General features: G+C 40.5%; 2 protein-coding genes across 2 annotated transcripts; both read left to right on the top strand.

Moving 5' to 3' along the window:
* Positions 1 to 11,624: 11,624 nt before the first annotated feature.
* On the top strand, positions 11,625 to 13,317 carry LOC115760282. Its single transcript, XM_030701552.1, has one exon. The coding sequence runs from the start codon at positions 11,805 to 11,807 to the stop codon at positions 13,260 to 13,262; it is 1,458 nt and encodes a 485-aa protein (XP_030557412.1). The 5' UTR covers positions 11,625 to 11,804; the 3' UTR covers positions 13,263 to 13,317.
* LOC115760283 lies at positions 13,292 to 14,792 on the top strand. Its single transcript, XM_030701554.1, has one exon. It carries the CDS (start codon positions 13,309 to 13,311, stop codon positions 14,674 to 14,676), a length of 1,368 nt encoding a protein of 455 aa, XP_030557414.1. The 5' UTR covers positions 13,292 to 13,308; the 3' UTR covers positions 14,677 to 14,792.
* Positions 14,793 to 21,530: the final 6,738 nt, after the last annotated feature.

Raw genomic sequence — 21,530 nt, 5'->3', positions numbered from 1 at the left:
ACACACACACACTCTTAAGTACAATCATGTGACGTATGTATGTATGTATGTATGTGTATCCAGTTGCTTGCATGCAAGATACAAAGGCATAAATACAAGACTGAACAGTTACACCGAAGAGTAAATACCTTTGCTGACATGTACACTATGTACACTATGTATATGCACATGCTCCAATGACGTTATTTCGAGAAGTCAGTAGATTGTGTTTTTAAGTTTGGTGAAGAGTTCGAGAACAATTATTTCTGCATGAGCTGAAAAGGTCGGTTTTGTCATAATAATGAGTATCAAAATACTCACTGCAAGGGTATTTAAAATTAACTCTGTGCAGAGAGACACGCTAGTTGCATGTAATGGAGAAGACAAAGAGATAAAAGCAATTTGGGAGAGCCAGTTTGTACGGAGAGAGAATGCTGGCCTGGAGGTTTGCAATGTTGTTCCTACTGCTATTTCTTTGATTCCAATGAGCACTCGACGAGTCGATTTACAGCAGCACATGCATACATACACACTCACACACACACACACACACACACGCAAGGCAACACGATCAAGTGGTTTTCAAATCGCACGAGGTTGAGTGAGTTCCAAACAAGTAATGAAAGCAAAGCACTGGAAAAATAATGATTGGGTCTATGAAGAAACACATTCAAAGTAAGTCGGGAGCAGAAAAAAACTCTGCTTGCAAATAATTCAGCTCGTGAAAGGCAAAAATATCGATTTATGTCTTTACTACATAGCAGCATTATACTCTGTTAACTGAGCTGAAAACGAGTCTATGGGCTTTGTACAATGTCCGTCTTGGAACTCTCGTGTGATCCCCCTTCGGATGAAGTGTTAAGCTAATAAATACGGGCATAGCCGGGTAATATGTATGTAAATATGTATCTGCAATGCATGAAGAGGCAACAGATTACAAAGTATTTTGAAGAATATTGCCTTGAAAATCCAGTTACATATTTAACTGTAGACTCAAGTCAGACGAGGCCTGCGGGTTATGAAGGTGAAAGACATATGGAAACATGAAATATTTGCCCTGAGAGGGACATTGCAGTTTCCTGCCGTCTCGACCATAATTATTTAGGGGCAGATGCAGCTCATGACAACTCGGCGAGACTCTGATTAAAGATTGTAACTGTGATTCGACATTGGCAGGAACTGCAGACTGCGAAAATGGTTCGTTTTCTTTCGGGCAGCTTCGTTTTGTTCGCCTCACTGTGACAGTGTCTTTTTAGCTGCATCTGGTGAAAGTTGTACACGCCACAAACGTCTGGTTTTCAAGGTCTTTCCGTAGGTGTTGCATGGACACGATAGGCCCAGGGAAGGGAACTGTGGGGCAACCGAGCTCTCTGGGCCTGTGTTGGAGAATCTTCGAAGTTGCCCGTTAATTAATGCAACAGATTACATTAAGGGATTGCTTAACTTAACAATATTTCCAAAAAGTGAAATATATTCTGTGTACTCATTTACATTGTACCCTTTAACAAATTCATTCAAGGTAAGCCCTTGTCTTTGGTATATGCATACATATTTCAATGTCATATTTACGCCCGAAAAATTTCATAAAGATCGGACTATAAGAACCGATTGAAGACACAATGGAAGGAAGCTGGAAAGCTGGTAACGGCAGCTCGGCGCTGAGTGCCGGGTATCTCATAGTCGAGCAAACCCGCACAAATCACTTTTACTTGTTTCCAGAAGAAATAAGAAGCAGCAAGCAATCAGTTTCAGTTTTTTTCCATCTTCAGTCCAAGTAACTTGACCTCGAAAAGTATTAACTAAGCTGAGGCGAACGGCGTCCTGGAAACGTCAGAAACTTATCACTTGAAATATTCATAATAATATCACATGACAGGCGGGCGACTATCTGCATCTGCACCTGGGAAGTATGGCCAGTTACCATACATCTGCAAGGGGATCCCTTCGATTGATGGTCATTCAACTCGATGGCTTCTCAGTGTCGAGGAGGTTTTATGCCTTTTTATACCCTGAACCCATTAAAAATGGGTATAAGGGTATATTGTATTTGTGCGAAAGCCAAATGTATGTAACAGGCAGAAGTAAGCTTCTCCGACCCCATAAAGTATATATATTCTTGATCAGCATCAATAGCCGAGTCGATCTAGCCATGTCCGTCTGTCCGTCCGTCCGTCCGTATATATGAACGCAAGGATCTCAGAACCTATAAGAGCTAGAGATGTAGATGCTCCTAGTTCCGGCGCAGATCGAGTTTGTTTCCGATAACCGATAACTTACTCCGTTTCCAAGCAATCGATAAAAATCGATACCGATATCCTGTTTTTTGTGCAATTTCGCTAAATAATAAGAGCTAGAGTCACCAAACTTGACATATAGCTTCTAAAATAGAATATATATATGCATTTGGTGTTGGAAGAAGAGGGTTCAGGGTATCCCCAAGTCGGGAGCTCCCGACTAGAACCTCTTACTTGTTTTTTTTTGTTTTTGTGCACATTGCGATGCTCGTGATTCGTCTCTGGCGTCTCTCCAGATGCAGCTAAAGCTGCATCGGATTCATAGCCTGATTGGCCTCAGTTTAGGTTGTATTTATACCTGATGAGCATCGGCTGCCAGTTGCCAGTTGCCAGTTGCCAGTTGCACTCTCTTTGTATGTGGCCCGAGGCGGATTTAGCCATATTTATACACGTTCCTGCTTTAGCTGGTTTTGCTTATATTTTCTTGTATGTCGCCGTCAACTTCTACGCTCCGCTCCATTGCGGGTAGCCAACATTTTCTTCATTTCGTTCGTTTTGTACCCATTGTACCCATTACACATGCGTCAATCGGGTATACTTAATTTTAAAACTTAAGTACCAGATTCAAGTCCGACTGTATAGAAAAATCTATTGCTTTGTGGCTGGAGTTGATTTAAGGTTTTACTAACTTACCAATTCCTTTTCCTATGGCTTTCAGTTTGAGTTTTCCAACTGAATTTTATGCAAAATAAGCACAGCAGTTATTTATGAAGCAGTTTTTCTTAGAGTTGGATTAAAGAAAAAGCATCTCAGATTACATAAGTTAATGTTATGCTGATTACAGGGTATTTGCTAGCCGGGCAGCGCTGGAGAGCACTCTTACTTGTTTTGACTGTTGTTATAATTGTTGGACTGTAAAACATTGGCTCTGATATGCGCACTTTCTCCTTTAATGCTTTTTCTGCTAACATTGTGCTCGTCGTCATCCGCCGAGCCTGATCCGTGAACAGCAGCAGTCGCTGTAGTCTCCGCCTCCGTCTCCGTCTCTGTCTCCGTCTCCATTGGCGTCTTTAAGGTGCGCGTATCTGTGACTCCAACCGCTAATTTGCGGCTTTCCTCAAGTCTCAAGCACTTGCTTCCGTGTGTCATTCATCAGCCACCCGCACTGTTCAGTCACTTGTTTGATTTTTTTTATACTCTGTGCGGCTTTCTTTTTTTTTGTGGTTTTTCTTTAGACGTATAATTTTCCAGGCGGCTGGGAAATTCGGTGCTGATTGGCGCTTTTCAGTTTCGCAAATCTAACGATTTGTACAAACTACAATAAAAGCAAGCAGATACCCTGTAACCGGCGTCGGCTCTTCTTTTGTACTGCAACAAAATTTCAGATTCATGTCCGAGATTTATTGAAAAAGTCTTTCTTAACTGATGCACTTTTCCGTGGCCAATAATACTTTAAGCTTGCCTTAACGCTTCTTGACTCTTAAATTTAATAAGTTTCAAATAAAATTGTATCTGAAACAATAATTCAGTAACTTTCATTTATTTCTTGTGCTTAAAATTTATGACATCAATTCTTCTTTTTGCATTAAAAACTTTGAAATATGCCCACTGTGCGTCGTAAAAGCTTGGTAATGTATGCCAAATGGAGAAGACCAAATGCATTGGACAGATCTAACCTTCGTGAAATGAACTGAAATGGCCTTTAAATGCCATCCCACAGTCTGCGGCAGGGAAGCTAACGAGTCCAGCGCCTCCATCGGGCGAGGACTGTGGACCGCTTCTCGTTTGTCTTCGCAGTTAGTTCGCCCGGTTCAGTCCGGCTGGCCAGATTTAGATTAAAGTTTAGCTACAGTTTGTTTTCTCCCAACCCGACAGCATTCAGAAAAAGTTGCAATCGCCACTCGACAACTGCAAAAATGTGGCCACTTGGCCAGCCAGGAGCGGGTTTGGGTAGCGGGATTGAGGAGCGGGCGATTGCTAGCTGGCAATTTGAAAAGTTTGCAAAGCGACTGCCGCCCGTTCGCATGACTTGTGGCTGACAACGAAGTCGCTGGGGCAGCTAAGCTGGGCCAAAGTCCATTGGCCGCGATTTATTTTGAGTGCTGCATTTCCATTTCTTGCCCCACCGTGCCGCGATTATTGTGGTTGGGTTTCGCTAGACTCCGATTTCGCTTGGTTGCATAAGCTGCAACAAAAATTGTTCCATTCCCAGATTCCTAGCTGATCGCGGCGAGTGCACCATAGAAAGGGGATTCCCCATAATAAACGCTTGGCTCTGAGATAACAATTTTTCATAGAGAACTTATTTTTTATATTTATTACATTACATTATTATTTATATTTATTTATATGCATCTGTATTGTTCGTAGTTGGGAATTACTTTATTTAATTAGCTGCCCGATTATAATTGGCAATAATTAAGATAAGTTCAATGACTATTGCTGCAAGTTCTATGTGTGTTTTTATGTGAAATATTAATAATATAATATATTTTCTATTAGAACTAAAAGCTGACAAGGTCTGTATTAAAGCTTTCCCAACACAACTTTGTATTCATTTTTGCTGCGAGCAATAATCAGACAAGTATTTCATATATGCACAATTGCAATTATATGCTCATAAAAAACTATATATTGGCCAGCTTTACATCAGGCGAAATAACGCTAAAAAGTGGTTTTTAGAAATTCCACCCAAGAGTGTGGAAAATTGGCGGAATACGTTTGTATGAAACAGTTTTGGATTGTCGTGTAAACGGATTCATTCCAATTTTTCAAGATCTTTGTGCACATTTATTTGCTTGTTGTAAATTTGGAGGTAAATGTCTTAACTATGCAGAAGAAACCCGTAAGGAGACTAGTTTGCATGGAAAGAGAAATCATGTGTGGAAGTGTGTGCAGTTGATTGGGTATGTGAGAAACAGGATGTATTTGGCTTGGACGCGGGCGTTGTCTGAATATTGATTTACGCAACGAATGTTACAAATGTGGCAGCAATATTCAAATGTATCTGTGGCACAGAGCAGCGCGCCGCTAAAATACTGAAATCATGCGCAGGTTTTGACTAATTGACAAATATTTTTGGGCTCTCGGTTCGTGCAGAAACGCACACACATTGTCTAGATATTTGTATCTCGGACGCAAAGCATTCTGCCATTTGCACATTGTCAATGCGCCAAGCAGCGTTTGGCTCAGTATTTAAAAGAGATACAAAGATACATTATGTGCGAGGCTGCCAAGTCTTGGAAATTCCCTTTATTGCATTCTTTCCCACACCAAGCGGCCAGCTAGCTATTGATGCGGCGCGAGCAGAGGAGAGTAGGAACGACTCGGAGACGGGCACTACAATATCAGAGATACTTTGGGCCACAGATACTTTGCAGGTTGCGAAGAGTATGTCGGCTCGACTGCAGGGCTTATGCCTCCGTAGTCATTTACAGTGTCGTAAATTATATTAGAGTGGTGTCCCAGTCCCAGTCCCAGTCCCAGTCCCAGTCCGGGGCTGTCGGGTTTGCCACAAAAGCCAGTCAAGCCGGCTCGGGCAACTTTAACATCATAATCATCGCAGTGATTATGGCGATGCTGCAGTCGTGCTGCCACCAAATACGCTATTTATACAGTTTGCATCTGTTTTAGTCGCACAAGCATTCATGATTTTCCAAATTTTCTTTTGCCACCAAAGTTTTCAATTTATTCGTTGGTAAACACATTGAGCTATTGTTAGTCCAGTCAGATCTATACCCTGTAATCGCCTGTCCATCTTATCTGGAGACGGCCAACTTCCAATATGAGTATATCTATATCATATATCGACTATTTATATCAACGGCAAAATAATGAACTTTTAATTATACAGCAATTGTATGTATTCAATATACCCTATTTCACTCAACGAAATAAGCATAAACATGCTTCTTCCGTTCTCTAATTAGAATTTCTGTGTCAACCCACATCTGTATAAACAAAACTTTTCGCCTTGACTCAATGACTGACATATTGACATAAAGAAAGCTGAGATGATTAATTTTTTTATGATTTAATTTTAACTATTTCCTGTGAAACTATGGAATTCACATAAATGAAGTTTAGCAGTAAAAATAAATAAATAATAAATATATAATAAGATATTATAATAATATCCAGGCATTGAATTGAATTTGCGTCTTGGTCTAGAGATATCTAATGTGAGATATCTTATTGTTACACCTGTTGAGTCAGTTATTATTATATGTATCTAGGCTTGGTTAATATACATAATTCTTAGCATTGATATCTGCAAATTATTTGGCTATCAGAAACGCACAAAAATGCATAAGAGAAGAACTTCTGCAATTGTTGAATTCTTTATAATTCTCCGTTTATATATGTATCTGTACATAATTCTGATTAGCAAACAGTAAGAGCTGAAAGCTACAAAAGTACGAAGTTGCGCAGCGAAAAACTGGTTCTACTCACGCAGACATTCGCTGGCGCAAGGCAATGCCCAGGTAAACACGGACAAAAGCAGAGATCGCCATGTTAAGCTCGCGAACGAACTGCACTCGAGGCAGTTGAGCAGGAACCGCTTTGTGCCTTATGAACTACTTACGAGTAGTGAAGGGTATGTATAGCAGGAAGGTCGAATGCATGTGCACACACACGCACACACACACAGACATGTACATGCATGTATGTGTGTTACGGCAGGTCGGAGCTGGGCTTCTAGTCGGGCACTTTTCGTAAAGCGAGTCGCATGTCTGTTCGCTTTGGGCTGCTGCTGCTTCTTCTTCTTCTTCTTCTTCTTCTGCGTCTTCTTCTTTGTGTTATTTTGTGCCATCCATTCAAATTGTACCTCTAAGCTTTACAGTCAGTCTAAAGTTCAAATGATATCGCCAGGCTGGATTTCTCGTTGGTGTAGTTATAATTGATAAAGTCGACGGCAGCATTCTCAGAAATTTGGTTTCTGACCTTTGGGGGTTATCTGTTGGCAACATGATGTGGAAATCTGACTTTTGCTTTCTATAATTGTCGCTATAACGGTCGATATTGCAAGGGAGTTTTGTAAACAATTATTTTCAGGCACTTGCACTTATTGCATTGTAACTGATTTAACTGATTTCATAGCCATAGGCACAATATTAACAAAGTTTCAATTCATTTGTTCGAGTGTTCGTGTGGCAAATGTTCAAACATGATCGGATGACGAATAGGTTGCGTTCGTGGCATTCTTGAGAATGTTAATATCAGCGTCAGGCCAACTGCAACCCCAATACAGAATTGCAGTTAAAGTGCAACAGATTTTCTCTTGTTCTCTTTCGTTGCGGCTGGCTCTCTCTCTCGCTCTCTCTCTCTCTCTCTCTTAGACCTGCTCTCTTCGCCCACACAAAATGCAACGTTGCGGCTGTCTTTACCGGTTTTGCTTTTACTACGATGACAACGCGGCCGCTCGTTGCTTTTTGACGTATGTATGTGTATGTGTGTGTACGTGCGGCCTATCTTTTAGATAAATATGTATCTAACGGTTGATTGCAGTAGTAAATGGCGCTCAGCTGTGCGGACCGGCCACACACTGGTTATGCGGGCGACTCAACAACGACTTTGACTTCGGCTCGGCTTCCAGTTTCGATTCGATTCCAGTCGTTTGAAAATATTTCGGACTGGGCGCGTTCCAACACGAGCGTTCCATGCAACATCGCCGCTGCTGGCAGCGTCGGCACGTTTCGTGTCTGTTCGAGGGAACAGCGCCAGCATTCCGAACAGTCCGACATTAACTTTCAAACTGTACGGTTTGCCAGAGTTTCCAGCAACGGAGGCAGCAGCGCGTCGTGTTCGATGTTTTCACTCTGCCACAGGCACAGCCACACACAATAAAATAAAAAAAAACTCAAAGCAGCAACAACAACAACTGGCATTGGGCATACTGCAATAGGCGATTGTTGTTGCAAATTTTAAGCAATTGAAGTGAGTGCGCGAACAAAATGAAACGTCGTAACGCATAATTTGTATCAAAAATTAATATCAATCCAATCAAATGCAAATGCAAAACATGTTCAGGGCAAAAAGAAACCAAAATTAACCGAGAGTCAAGTTGTTATTGTTATTAGCTCGCATCCTGCTCTTTGTGCATAGATTTTAGCGTATTCGGTTTTATCTCGCTTAAGTGTATGAACAACAAATGTTTTCACAACCGCGACAAATATAATTTTTTGATTTTTTTTTTTCATTATATTCATGTATATTATTTTTGTGTTGATTTTGATTTAAAAAACGAATCCGCTCTTTTCAATTGTAATATCCGGTGTAGCGGAATTTCGCTGTGTCTGAATCTGATAATATATATGTGTGTGTGTGTGTGTGTGTGTACGTACATACATACATATTTATTAAAGTGAGAGTGTGTGTGTGTGTGTGTGTGAGTTTGTGCTTGCTTGCGTGTGTGCATGTGTTTGCGCGCGTGTGACTGTGTGAGTGCGTGTGTGTGTGTGTGTGAGAGAGAGTGAGAGAGAGCGAGCATGCGATACACATAAACAGGCTGAGTGAAATAGAAAATTGAGCCCAAGAAGCATGGAAAGCGTTCGAGACAATTTTTGTCTTCTTTTGTTTATTGAATTTATCGCGGTGGCAACATTGAGGTTATATAAAGATTAATAGTTTCATTTCTTCAACGCAGCTAACATGTACACGTACACGTACACACACATATGTATATATACATGCATATATATCGAGCCATAAGTTCATCAAATTCATATAAGTCCAAAAATCAAAAGTGCAATCAATAAGTGCAATAAAAACGCATCAACAACAACAAGAATTGTTGTAAATATCGCCGCTGTGTTCATTGTTTTGTTAAAGCGATTTAAACAATTTTAGCTAATTCCTGAATATATAAATAAAGATCAATAATACAACAAACGTTAAATAAACAAACAAACGTGCAATTTTTTGAAACATATTTACATATATTAGTAAATCAAATACATAAACGTTGTTAAACATTTAAACAACAAGAACAGCTACTTTTGTTGATAATTCACTTAAATATATATAACAAAAATTAAATAAATATTAACCTTGAGGATTATATCAAGACCTAAACCCTTCACGAATTGTAAGTATACAAAATTAACAAATTAATTATTTCAAAACTTGTACAAGTCGGCGTTTGCGTTTGCTACTCTCACCCAAATCTTGAACTTTTGAATAGAAAACAAAATAAAACAAAACAAGAATTTAATTAGCATAGATATATATAAAATACAGTATGTGATAGTTGTTCGAGAATACTTTCCCAGCTCGCGTTAACTTTAATCAAAAATTCGCACAGAAACCGAATTTGGGCACAAAATCGGATTACAAATGAAATGACAAATAGCTAATTTATATACTGGCAAATTCACATAGAAATGCGGATTTCGCAACAATCCATCTCTAGCCATAAAAATAATTCGGTTATGTATTCCCTTCATGTTACCCCCCCCCACAAATGTGTTCACACAAGTTGTCAAGGCTTTCGTGTAGGCTTTTATCTACGCTCAGATTTCGACGAGGGCCGGGAAACGGTGCTGTGGCTCGTCAAATTGATTGTTGTTGTTCATGATAACAAAATACATGCAATTTTGTAATTATTGTTTTACGCTCTGTTTGAGACAATTTCTGTAGCCAGCATTTGGAGCTTCACAGCTTTTGCGATGCCCTGTACTTGACTTTTTCTAGCCAATATTGGCTCGGATTTGGGCAGCAAACGCACCAATACAGTCCAGCCAGAACGGAGAGTATCAGACTTGAAGCACAGAAAGCTGCGTGTTTGTTTAGGCTCGAAATCAAAAACAGAAATTACACAGCGCAAAAGCCAAAGCGACACGTAATGGATTGGTACGAGATGACGTTGATGTTGTCAGCCCTGGGGTTATTGACTTTTCCATCTGCGCTGGCCACTTCAATCGTCATTGCCTTCATGCTTTCTATGCATGTATGTGTGCTCGTGTTTGTGTTTATGTTTACACATGTTTGCGTGTGTGTGTGTGTGTGTCCGTGTGTGTGTTGCTTGCGGTTCTTCGCTTTTGGTTAATTTTCTTTTGACTCATCGGCCGTCGAGTGTACAAAATTAATATGAATAAATTTGTTTTTTACGCTTCAAACGAAAAGGTAACAAGTAAGAGTGCTACACACGCAAGTGCTCGCCTAAAAGATACCCTCTACTCGATTCTCTCACATTGATAAGACAGCACACCCATCTAAGAAAGAGTCCTTAATTGTTGTACTTGCATATATGTACAAGTCAACGTTATCTCTCTACGACTCTATTCGTTCTTTCCCAAAATGGAAAATGATCGATTTTGGGCTCTTTTTAGAGAGAGCTAGACACCAAAATAAACTATTTCACGTTGTGTTCATTAAAAACGAGAAAGTCCATTATTGATTGATTTTTTCCAAAAAATTGGTTAAAAATTTTGCTATATATAACTCGACTAGTTTGGTCAACATATATTGAAAATAAAAAGTTGCATATCCAAAAAAAGGTTTATTTTGGACCAATCTTTTATAATACAGCTATATTTATAGTTGTTGGATGTTGTTTCCGCTAATATATATTAAGGCATCTATATGATATGGTGCTCTGATCTAGCCAGTTCCGGCATATTTTCTTTAAATTATAATGTTTTTGTGCAAAAATGAAAATATCCTTGCTCAGCATGTTGATGATCTGCTTATAAGGCCGAGAGATAATGAGAGCTAGAGATTAATGCTCATGCATATTAAATTTATTTCAAAGTATCGATACCCGTTTCGTATTAACACAATCATTTTAGATAAGTCTATTTAGCCATATCCCGGAGTCACATTTAGGACTTGTAGGTAATTAAGAATAATTCATCAATCATTAATCATATTTTCCATAAATAGTGTTGGGTAATGCTAAAAAGAAGCCCAGTCGCAGCATTCTGTTTGTGTTTGTTTATGTGTGCTTGTGTGTGCTTTTGTGTGCTTGTGTGAGTGTGTGTGTGTCTGTATAGGTAGCTCGGATCATATTGTTTGTTTGTTTTTTTTTTTTTTATTAAATTTTACTGGGAAAAAGTTCGCATCTATATTTCGGGGTATAATGCATTTTTATCGGTTTTGTGGAAATTTTGAGAAACTATCAACAAAATTAGTTTTCCCTCGATATAAACATTATATTTGGGTGATTCAAATAAATTATAAGGTAGTCTTGCAACTTTTAAGTAGCATCGGCTTACAATGATTATTTTGTTTAATTGTAATTGTGCCTTGTAGAATGGTTTTGGGCAAATGTATGAAACGCGAGTTGTTCTTTGGCACAAACATTAGCTTGCCAAATAAGAGCCTTGAAAATTTGCATAAAGTTAGACTAAGCATGCTCAAACTTTTCAAGACTAATTTTTGTTAGAATGTTATTAGATAAAAAGTGAGTGCTTTCTGTATATTTGGGTACATTTTTGTTTAGGATCAACTGGGCTCACGTTTTGTGGGAAGTCGTAAAATTATTTAGAGCTATGCGGAGGTCATCTCGCATTAGAGTAACCATTGCCCGAAACATCAATTCGAAATTTTAATGTTATTGGAAGCCTGGTAAAATTATAGCACTGGGATAATATGTGCTCCAGGAGAAGGGTCAATACATGCCCTTGTGCTGTGAGATGTGCATGTCCCAGTTCAGCGCGAAATCAACTATGTCGCCCGGTGGATGGGTTTCATAAGCTTCATACGCCATGTAAATGGTGTCGAAAGGCGCGGATTAACGATTGGGACTTGTGGTATGGACGAGACATAAAAGTATTCAATGATCTGGCATATACGTTGGAGAAGCCCATACATAAGATAGCCGAGTTAATGTATGATTTCACGCTGCAGAATTATAGTGATATTTTGAATCCTAAGGGCAAGGGCTGGAATCATTGCCGCGTACCGCTGTCTCACGGGGATATTTGTGAGCGTTACCTGTCCATCTTTGACTTGGATGGTAACCTGCGTGATCCAACACATCCCAGAAGTCTGTTTAGGCTACTTCAAGTAATTAAGACCATTTCAACGTCGGATATTGCCGATATTGCTGAGCCTACACAATCAATACCCATTCATGATTTGGCCACGGTCCGTTTTGCCAACGAAGCTAATGGGAATAAGACTAACAACCCTGTCAAAAATATAGACCTCGATTACCTGCGTACAAAAAAGAGTCAAGAACCGCGCCAATTTGATATGTATGCTAAGCCCGATGTACACTCAATCCTAACTCAAAGTCACGCTTCCAATAAACCAATAGATCATAATATTAAGATTGACACTCCCAATGTGAGACGGGCCACAATTAGCTTGCACGATTCCGATTTGTTGTTGGTAGATAAGAAGGGTCGACGTCGGGGCCAAGGCAGCAATCAGCTAGACAGCTTGCGTTTGCATCAAAAACTTATTTTGCATAAAATGCTGCGGAAGAACTTGAAAGATGAGGATCCGAGTCGATTTCTTGCTGCCCTGGCCAAAACGGACCTAAATGAATCCTCTCCAAAGCAATTAAAACGTGTACAAGCAGCTCAACATATATCCAACTTCTATTCGGCCACAGTGAGCGATGAGCCCAAGCATCGGCATACAGTTCAAGGTCTAAAGGCAAGAAAACAGGAGCATCGGCCAGAGTTACAGCCGGCACAAACGAATGTACAACAGCGTCCGGTAAAAGAACGTAGATACTACGGCGAATCTTTGCCCGTGCTGTTTCATGAACCGTACGACACCAACAAGAGAACCACCTGGTTGCGTCGTCATCCGGACCAGCTACGCATGCAGGAGGACGGGCAAGTGGGCATGGCCCGTGTCAGACGCTACAGGCGGGAATCAGTAATGAAGGCTTTGCAGCAAGCCCGTAATAGATGGTCCATACATAGCATAAATAGCCCGCCAGAGGAGCCTGCTGTAGAATCGATAACGGGGCTACATAAGAAACCAGAGTATCGACGTGTATTTTCGTCCACTAGCAGGCGTGTCAGAAACAGTAAACATAACCGAGTCAATAATAGTGGTCATAGGTATCCAAGGGTTTCTGTTTTCAAATAAAACTTATTACGCACACATCCAGTTTTTAAATTTTGAATTTTTGTCAATGTTCTGCGCACCCTCCTGCCGTCTGCCGTACAGTAGAACGCTGCGTCTACTGAGCTGCGAAGAGGTAACGCAGCCCACACTAAGATGCAGACTACTCAGTCAACACTGGCAATCGGAGGAGAGGCGTTGGTGTCTACACAATGGGAGCGTATTAAGAGAGCTGGCCACAATACTGATGAAGCCATTGCACCAAGTGTGCCGCTTCCTTTACACGCTTACTATGCAGAAGTTTGGCCAAATACTTAATCCGAAATGCTCCCAGTGGAACTATTATCGGGTACCTTTCGTACGGCCCGACACGTGTGCGCTCTATGATGGGATTTTCGATGTTGACGGCAATCTTCGCAATCCCTTGCATCCGTATATTCGTCATTTATTGGTAACGATTCTATACTACTTTCTGAATATGCCGTGCGGCGAAGCTATACAGCCGCGTAGAAAGTCGGAAAGTGACATTTTTTACCGCAGTGGGGGGATGTGCAAGAACTTTTTTGACAGAGGTAGTATGACAGCGGGCCAAGCAGCGGCCTTCAATCAGTTTATTACCGAATCAACATTTGGCTCTGGATTTGATGATTCTAAACAAGATGGAGATGGCAGAGATGGCAGAGCCGGTGGCCAAGTCGACAAAGGTGGCAGACCTAGTCACAGTGGCATCGGTGGCAAAGGTGACAAAGATGGCAGCAAAGATGGCACCGGTGGCAACGGTGGCAACGGTGGCAACGGTGGCAACGGTGGCAACGGTGGCAAAGATGGCAACGGTGGCATAGATGGCAACGGTGGCAAAGATGGCAAGGGTGGCAAAGATGGTAAGGGTGGCAATAAGGGAAACGGCGGAGATAATTACGGAAGTCGTCGGAATAGGAAAAGCATGAACGAAATTTCCGATTTGTACTCAAGTGTTGTGGAGAACAAACGCCCCGGCCCACTGGCGTCTAAGGGCAAGAAACCAACAACCAAACAACCCAAGAAACGTCGTTACATGGGAAAAGAAAATCTCCGCATTATGGGCTTGATGCTGCCCGTATTGATGCATGAGCCGTTTGATGATACGAAACCGTGGACTTGGGTCCGCCGGCATCCGGCACAGGAACGCGTGCTCGAGGGTACAACAGTGGGGCGCGCCAGGGTGCATCGATATAGGCGTAAAACTCTTGAGATACAATACCAAAACGCAATTAAGCACTATTCGGTGCACAGCTTATATTCGGTTGGACAGCACGGCTCAATTGGCTCTACGGGTTACTTTGGCAAAGGCCACCCCCATAAGAAAGGCATGCCATTGCTCAAATCCTTAAACTACAATAATTTAAATGGTAAGACGTCTGTTCATGTGTCGGGCTTACCGAAAAAATCAAAGAAGTAGTGCTGAAGCCAAAGTCCTTTTCTGTTTATAGAAACAACAGTTGAAAAGAGAGTGAAATCAATTTCAACTAACTAACAAGACACAATATGAACATTTATGAATAAAATTGATTTTTATTTTCATGCAAGAATTATAATTGTCATGCGATATCAACATCGAACAATCAGAATATGTAGCTCCTATTGAAGAGATCTGCCTTAAAGATAGACTTTGTTGGAAAAGTTCTCAGTTCCAATAAGCTTTTCATTTCAATATTGAATAACCCATCTAAAGATCGATCGAACTGCATAGAACCACATCTTTTTGACATGCTTGACAGGCACATGCAAAAAAGCTAAAAAGCATGTGCATGTCAGGCATGTCAAAGAAGATGTGGTTCCATACATTTAGATAGAACTTCAGAGGAACTCCTGCGAAGTTCTTTGTTCGGCTTGCCTGCCAAATAATTTTTTCTTGGTATATTGATGACATCATCGGTAGTCTAGGTTATAACAATGACAGATTTAGTTGATATATTCCAAGTTTCATGTTTTTTAACTTAATAGAATCGAACAATTTTGCTGCACAAGACGAACAGTGCCAAAAACGAACAACTCCCGTCCAGTTTGTGAACAATTATTGTGCAATTATTGCAAACCAAAAATGTTACTAAATTTAATTTTCGAAGGGAAAGCAAATTTGATTGCTCCTCCACAAAAACTTGCTGGCTTTCTATACGTATATAAATGCGATATAACTCACAGCAATTGCAGATAAGGTAATTGGCCATGTACACCACGATTTAGAACTGAAATTTGGGGGCCGCATCGTACGTACTAATTTGATATATGAACTGTGATATGACTCTTCAGCAATAGGCCAATATGTCGAGTGCTCTATGAAACTGCTTGCATTTAATCACAATCATAGCACATAATGTTTACTATTCTTAAACATGCAGAGCAATGTTTGTAGATTCTTAGTCAGTTGTGTTAGCTGCTCAGAGCTGGCTACAGGGTATCTGATAGTCAGCGACTCTCGTTCTTCCTACTCGTGGAGCCCCGATCAAGATCTGGCATAATTATTGCGCATTTACTAAGCGACTGCGGCGTAACATGCGACAAGGGCAATGAGTGTGTAGAGGGGGCGTGGTGGGTATGTGGGGGGGGGGGGGGGGGTCAGACTTCCTCTTTGCATGTTCTGAAAAGTTAAGCAACGCATGGGGTAAGTTCAACTCTCTGTTGTCGCAACTTCCTCATTCCGACTCAAGCTCATTTCTCCTCACATTTACGCATGCATGTGCGTGGCGCTTGCCAAGATTTAGACCGAGATATATGCTGCCAGTGCTCACACAGTACATCAACTGAGAAGAGACTACACTCTTCTATATATATATATATATATATATATTTTCTTGATCTCTTCAGGGATTGTCAATCCACCGAGCAAATAACGCTATAAGCCGGTCAAAACTGCTCTACTGCGCATTGAAAATGTTGCAATGATTCGAAGCTGACTTCTCGTGCCTGCTTTATACTTATTCATTTCTACCAGGACGCTTGCCAAAAATCAGGGCTGTTTGTGTTCGTCTTTGCGAGAATGTTAGTCTCATACACTTACTTTTCCATGTGTGTGTATGTGTGTGTGTGTGTGTGGATACATACAGGCTCTGTCTGTTTGCATGTTAGGCCGAATCCACTTAAATCGATAAAAACTATGAAATCTGTTCGGGGCGTTTATGCCGCCGACTGTCGACTGGTGACTGTCGACTGGAGACTGTCGACTGCTGGCTGCTGGCTGCTGACTGCTGAGTCCGGCCCCTCGCTTTGACTGCCTCGTCTCGTCACGCATACGACATGTGCGCCCGATGATGCGCCTCCATTGCTTTGGTTGGTCGCCACTCATTTTTCGCCCATGTTGCGTATACTGTCAAATCTCTTCCGCTCCAGCCTTCGATGCTGCTGGCATTTTTTTCTTGGCAACAGCTACCGAAATTTTTAGCCATTGTTGTTGGAATGTCCGTTCTGGCACCGACTTGGCCCAAGCTTATTGTTCTAAGGGGCAAGGGGTTAGGGCGGGCATCGTGCGTTAGGCGGGACACAAAATGGCAAGCAACCGAGGCAGCAGTTCCGTTCTTTTTTACTGTTGTCAAGCCGACAACACAAATACACATACTTATATGCTGATATCCGAGTGTGTGTGTGTGTGTGTGTGTGTGTGTGTGTGTGTGAGCAAAGGCGCCGCCATTAGAGCGTCCCAAGCGAAAAAAAAAACCGTTAGCAACATTTCTTTGGACCAGCCCGATTCCCAATCTTAAGTTTGATTTTAACGATATATTACAAAACGCACATGATAATCTAGAAGGTATTGCGCGGGCAAAGGTTTCTATTTTCTTTTTAGTAACACTTTTCCGCCAATGGGAAAATAAAACACATAAATTTCCATTACACATAAAGAGTGAAACATGGCTTCAATCAATTTTTGAAAATGATTCTTATAAATATTAAATGAAATATAAAACATTTGCAATTAAAAAAATTGCTAAAATAACTTTTTGTTTTGAAAACAAATTGACTTCTCAACTTGAAATTCGGACCAATCAATCGTAACAGAACATTATCGAATGCCATATATATTTTTACATGGAAGGAATATTCCAACCTTGTCTTAGGTAGCTTTTGCAATCACTTAAAGTAACTATTATAAAACAATCAGCATATGAGTCTATGCCTTGAACAGTTTAATGTAGTTAGTTTTACTTAACGTGATTATCTTGTACATGCATGTATTTTAGCCATATAATATCCAATTGAGGTTCTTATATTAATACAAACATCACGCACTCCTAATGGCACATTTATGCGGATTGCGTGTCCAGATTTTACAATGTTTCTCACTATTAAAACTAAGAGAAAAAACCGCATATCTTGTATGTAATTATGAAGAAGTGTCGCTTGAATATAATTCTTAATCTTCATCTTGAAATGATACTGTTACGATACAGATCTTTAATATCAGGAATGCGTATACCCTATACAGTTTAAAGAGGTGTTTTGGTTATGATGTGATTCCTGGTATTTAAACCATTTTCAAGTTACTTCTATTCACACCGTCAACGTTTTATTCCTTGCCTGGCTTCAGCATAATTGCTACATTTATGAGATAAGTTTTTATTGTCGACAACAATCAAATTACATTTTAGATTTTATGGCCTCGACACTGTGTGGCTTAGCTTTCGTATCCGCTGGCTGTCGCTGTTCTCGCCAAACTTAAAAAAAAATGCCATAATTTATATCGTTACTAGAGTTTCCTTGGCACGCGCACATGTGGCAAGACAAAGGGGTGGCAAGCCGCAATTTCAGCTTTCAGCATTAAAATGTATGAAATTGCAAATTTCTACGAAGACAACAATGGCTCGGATATTCGCTGGGATATTCGCCATTCCAGATTTATCATTTGCCATTCGGCGTGTCGACACATTCGTTTTCCTGACCAATTGCAAACTTTGACAGCCAACAGACTTGCGTAGATAAGAAATCGGATTCTTAGGGCGTTAGGGCAATTGAAATGCATAACAATCACAGCACATAATACTTCGATAATTGGGCCTTGACATGAAATATCCTCTAAAGGATCTACATGTCAAAATCTGTTCTGAGCTACTGCAGTTTCCAGTTGAATATAAATACATTTCTGAATATGTTTCGCCCAATGTACTTAACTATTAACTTTCTATCCCCTTTACCCATTCAACTTGGGCTTAAAGGCATATATTGCAGTTGGGCAAAGTTCGTTTAGACTAATCGATCGATATTCATCTGTTAAAGTACAAGTTGATTTAGTTTATTCTAAAGCCAGATCTCTAGAGAGATAAACTGGCGCCTAAGACTTGATATATATACATATCATACGATCTTATTTGTTTGCGATATCAGCTCTAATTACCATAAATTCGATAAGTATCGATTTTGTAAAATTTTGTAAAAAACATATAAACTGAAGTTTGAAGTCTTACTTCTTAGACATGTAGTTTGCGCGACTCAAGCACTTTTGTTATGTCCATGTTAGAGATAAAAAGTGTGAAAATGCTTATCAACTCTTGTAATAACAAGTAAAAGTGTACTAGGAAAGACTCCGTTATCAGTTCTAAGTGTTCATAATAAACATTCGTACTTTAAATACAAGCGGAAGCTGCGATATATAAGAGACTCTTCTCTGTTAAAACAACTTAATGTTGAACTAAGTTGTTAATTAAAATGCATGCAGCAAAATCACATTAAAACATACATTTGTTAGCCATGATAATATACTAATACTTTTAACTAATTTCATCTCACTTGGAGTAATAGAAGGAATAGAATAGAACTTTGAGTTATATCTGAAATGCCAGGATTAATATGGAGTTGTTGTATCGTGTGTGCTTACTTTAACTAACTTGGAGGTCTGATTATATGCCCCTCTTGAACACATTGTTTGGCATTAATTTGCAAACAAATGTATTTATGTACGTACAACAGTTGTTGGATAGTTTATGCAACCGCTGTAATTAGCCACTGAGGTTTTTGCATTGTTATGTGCCAAAAGCTGAATTATGCAACCGACAGTCGACTGCAAATTGAAAATTTTCGAGCATGGAAAAAAAAGTGAACAATAACCAGAAATGCCAAATCCGATACTATTTGCATAAGTTGCTCTCATGCGGCTATTTGGCATGAGCTTCTTTTTGTCAGCGATCGGTTGGCTAAATAGTGTGGAAAACGTACTACGAAGATGTCGCGACTGCGGCTGTGTAATCTGGTATATATATAGAAAATTGTGATTTTCCAAAATCTCAGCCAGTGAAATATGCAGCAGCAACAACAACAACAGCAACAACAACAAAATCGCAGGCGCATATTGAAACTTGCCGGTGGTTTCTTATGCAATTAACTTGATTGGTAAATGTTGCAACATGTTGCATTTAACTGACTGACTGAATGACTACTTATCTTGTTGCCAGTGTGAAACCACAAATTATTGATCAGTTGCAGGAGTACATCGGCTGGCAGGTGGCAGTTGCCAGTTGCCAGTTGCCAGTTGGCGGGGAGATCAACCCAAAAACCATTTCGACGTAGCGGAATAACCACACACTGCGCCTTGAATCTGGCTGCCCCTCCCCCGGCCCCTGGCAGCGAGCGTGGCCAAGTAAAACGGGCACAATGACAGCCAACAAAGAGGTGCACACCTATACACCGATACACCTATACAACGCGCAAAGCCGCAGACGTGGCATGCTTGCAACTTCCAGATACTTCGCTTGTCGTCATCGCCGTCGTCATCGTCGGAACTGATGTGCTCGAGCGGAGCGCAAAGAAAGCTGCGAAGTGAACGCCATTGACTGTGTGGCACTTGCCGCTCTCTAGCCGCCTCTTTTCTCATCGCTTTAGTCAGTACCCTATTCATGTCTTGGTCGCCGGCTCTCACTAACTTGGCCAACATGTCTATTAACGGTAACTAGGTAAATGTTAGAAATTGCCGTTAGAAAATTGCCTCTGTTGTTGCTGCATTTGCGGTTGATGCCCCACTGTAGCTCCTACCGTTTGTGGCCACTACTCAAAATTGGGTTTTTAAAGCCAAGGTATCGAAGAAAACACCAAACCACCGAAGAATGCAATAAGCGCTCGCCTTTTCTTCTGGGCTGGCAAATAGGAAAGTCCACCAAAAACAACGCGAATGAATTTCAATAGAACAAAGTGAAATTTGCAGGTTGATCGTTTGTCAAATGCATGCCAAAACGAAATTTCAAATTCTTGGCCTTTTATTCACATGCAAATAATGTATATAATACTGATCGATCGGTGATCAGTACGAAAGGAAACCAATTTGCTCAGAAGAGGTTTCTTTTACGATGTAAGATGAGGTTCTTAAAATTCCAACCTCAAGGTTGGTAAACTTTGGTAAAAACTTGTGGTTAGAATTAAAAAAAAAAAAACGAATGTATAAATTCTGTAGAAACATTTTTATAACAAAATCCACCTAAGGTGAAAGTATGAGAAAGTTCGAAAGCATTCTTCCTTCTGCTGCAGGCATATCGGCTCATATGTCGGCATCGGTTGGATCCGAACACCATATCATATAACTATCAGAGAAGCAATCGGTTGAAAAAGAAGAATTATGTTCCTGATTTTTAGAATATATCGCTCAGACATAACATTCATATACTCACATATCGTCCACCTTGTTTTAGGCAAAGCCAGATAATTTGTTTTTCCAGTGTTATCGACCACATTCCTCAGATCTTTAGGAACTTGATTTGCACCTCACTCAAATGTGTCGTCTTGTGTGCTTCTTCAAATAGTCGCACCTTTCGCGAATAATTGATGATATCCTCTCTAAGGACACTTTACAAAAGCCAAATGCATATTTTATGTCAGAGCTTGCCAGATTAATTTCCTTTGCGCATTTTCGTAATCGGATTATCAGACATTCCTCAAGTCTTAAGATTTAACCACAATGCCAGACACTGAATCGATACTGATTTTTGATTATACGGAAGCAGCCGTTGAAGTTAGAACAAGTGGACTTATCAAGGCGCTGAAGGTGTCGCAAATACATTGCCGGTAAGAGGCCCGCCGGGACAAGCCCCTCATTTGGTCGCTTACGCTCCCACTTAAAAGCTGGTCTAGACACTTCTGACACAAATGCGCAGGGTCTAAGCGCGTCTCGCTACGTATGTATGCCCAGACACTGTCTGACATTTAATAGAAAAGAAAAAAAAGAAGGCAATTGCTAAGCTGCGTAAATTTCCGCGTGGCATCGTCAACGACGTTGGCGTCATTGCTGACGGTGCGTGCTGCTATTGTCTGGAACGTGAGTAGGTGTGAAGCACTTGAGAC

Source organism: Drosophila novamexicana, unplaced genomic scaffold (assembly GCF_003285875.2).
Source record: "Drosophila novamexicana strain 15010-1031.04,08,12 unplaced genomic scaffold, DnovRS2.1 tig00000387-arrow-pilon, whole genome shotgun sequence".
NCBI lineage: Eukaryota > Metazoa > Arthropoda > Insecta > Diptera > Drosophilidae > Drosophila > Drosophila novamexicana.
This window is presented reverse-complemented; position numbering and strand designations above follow the sequence as displayed.

Bases quoted from the DNA above. Each gene is read 5' to 3' on its own strand.
- LOC115760282 (XM_030701552.1), top strand. From the start codon at position 11,805: ATGTGCTCCAGGAGAAGGGTCAATACATGCCCTTGTGCTGTGAGATGT.
- LOC115760283 (XM_030701554.1), top strand. From the start codon at position 13,309: ATGTTCTGCGCACCCTCCTGCCGTCTGCCGTACAGTAGAACGCTGCGT.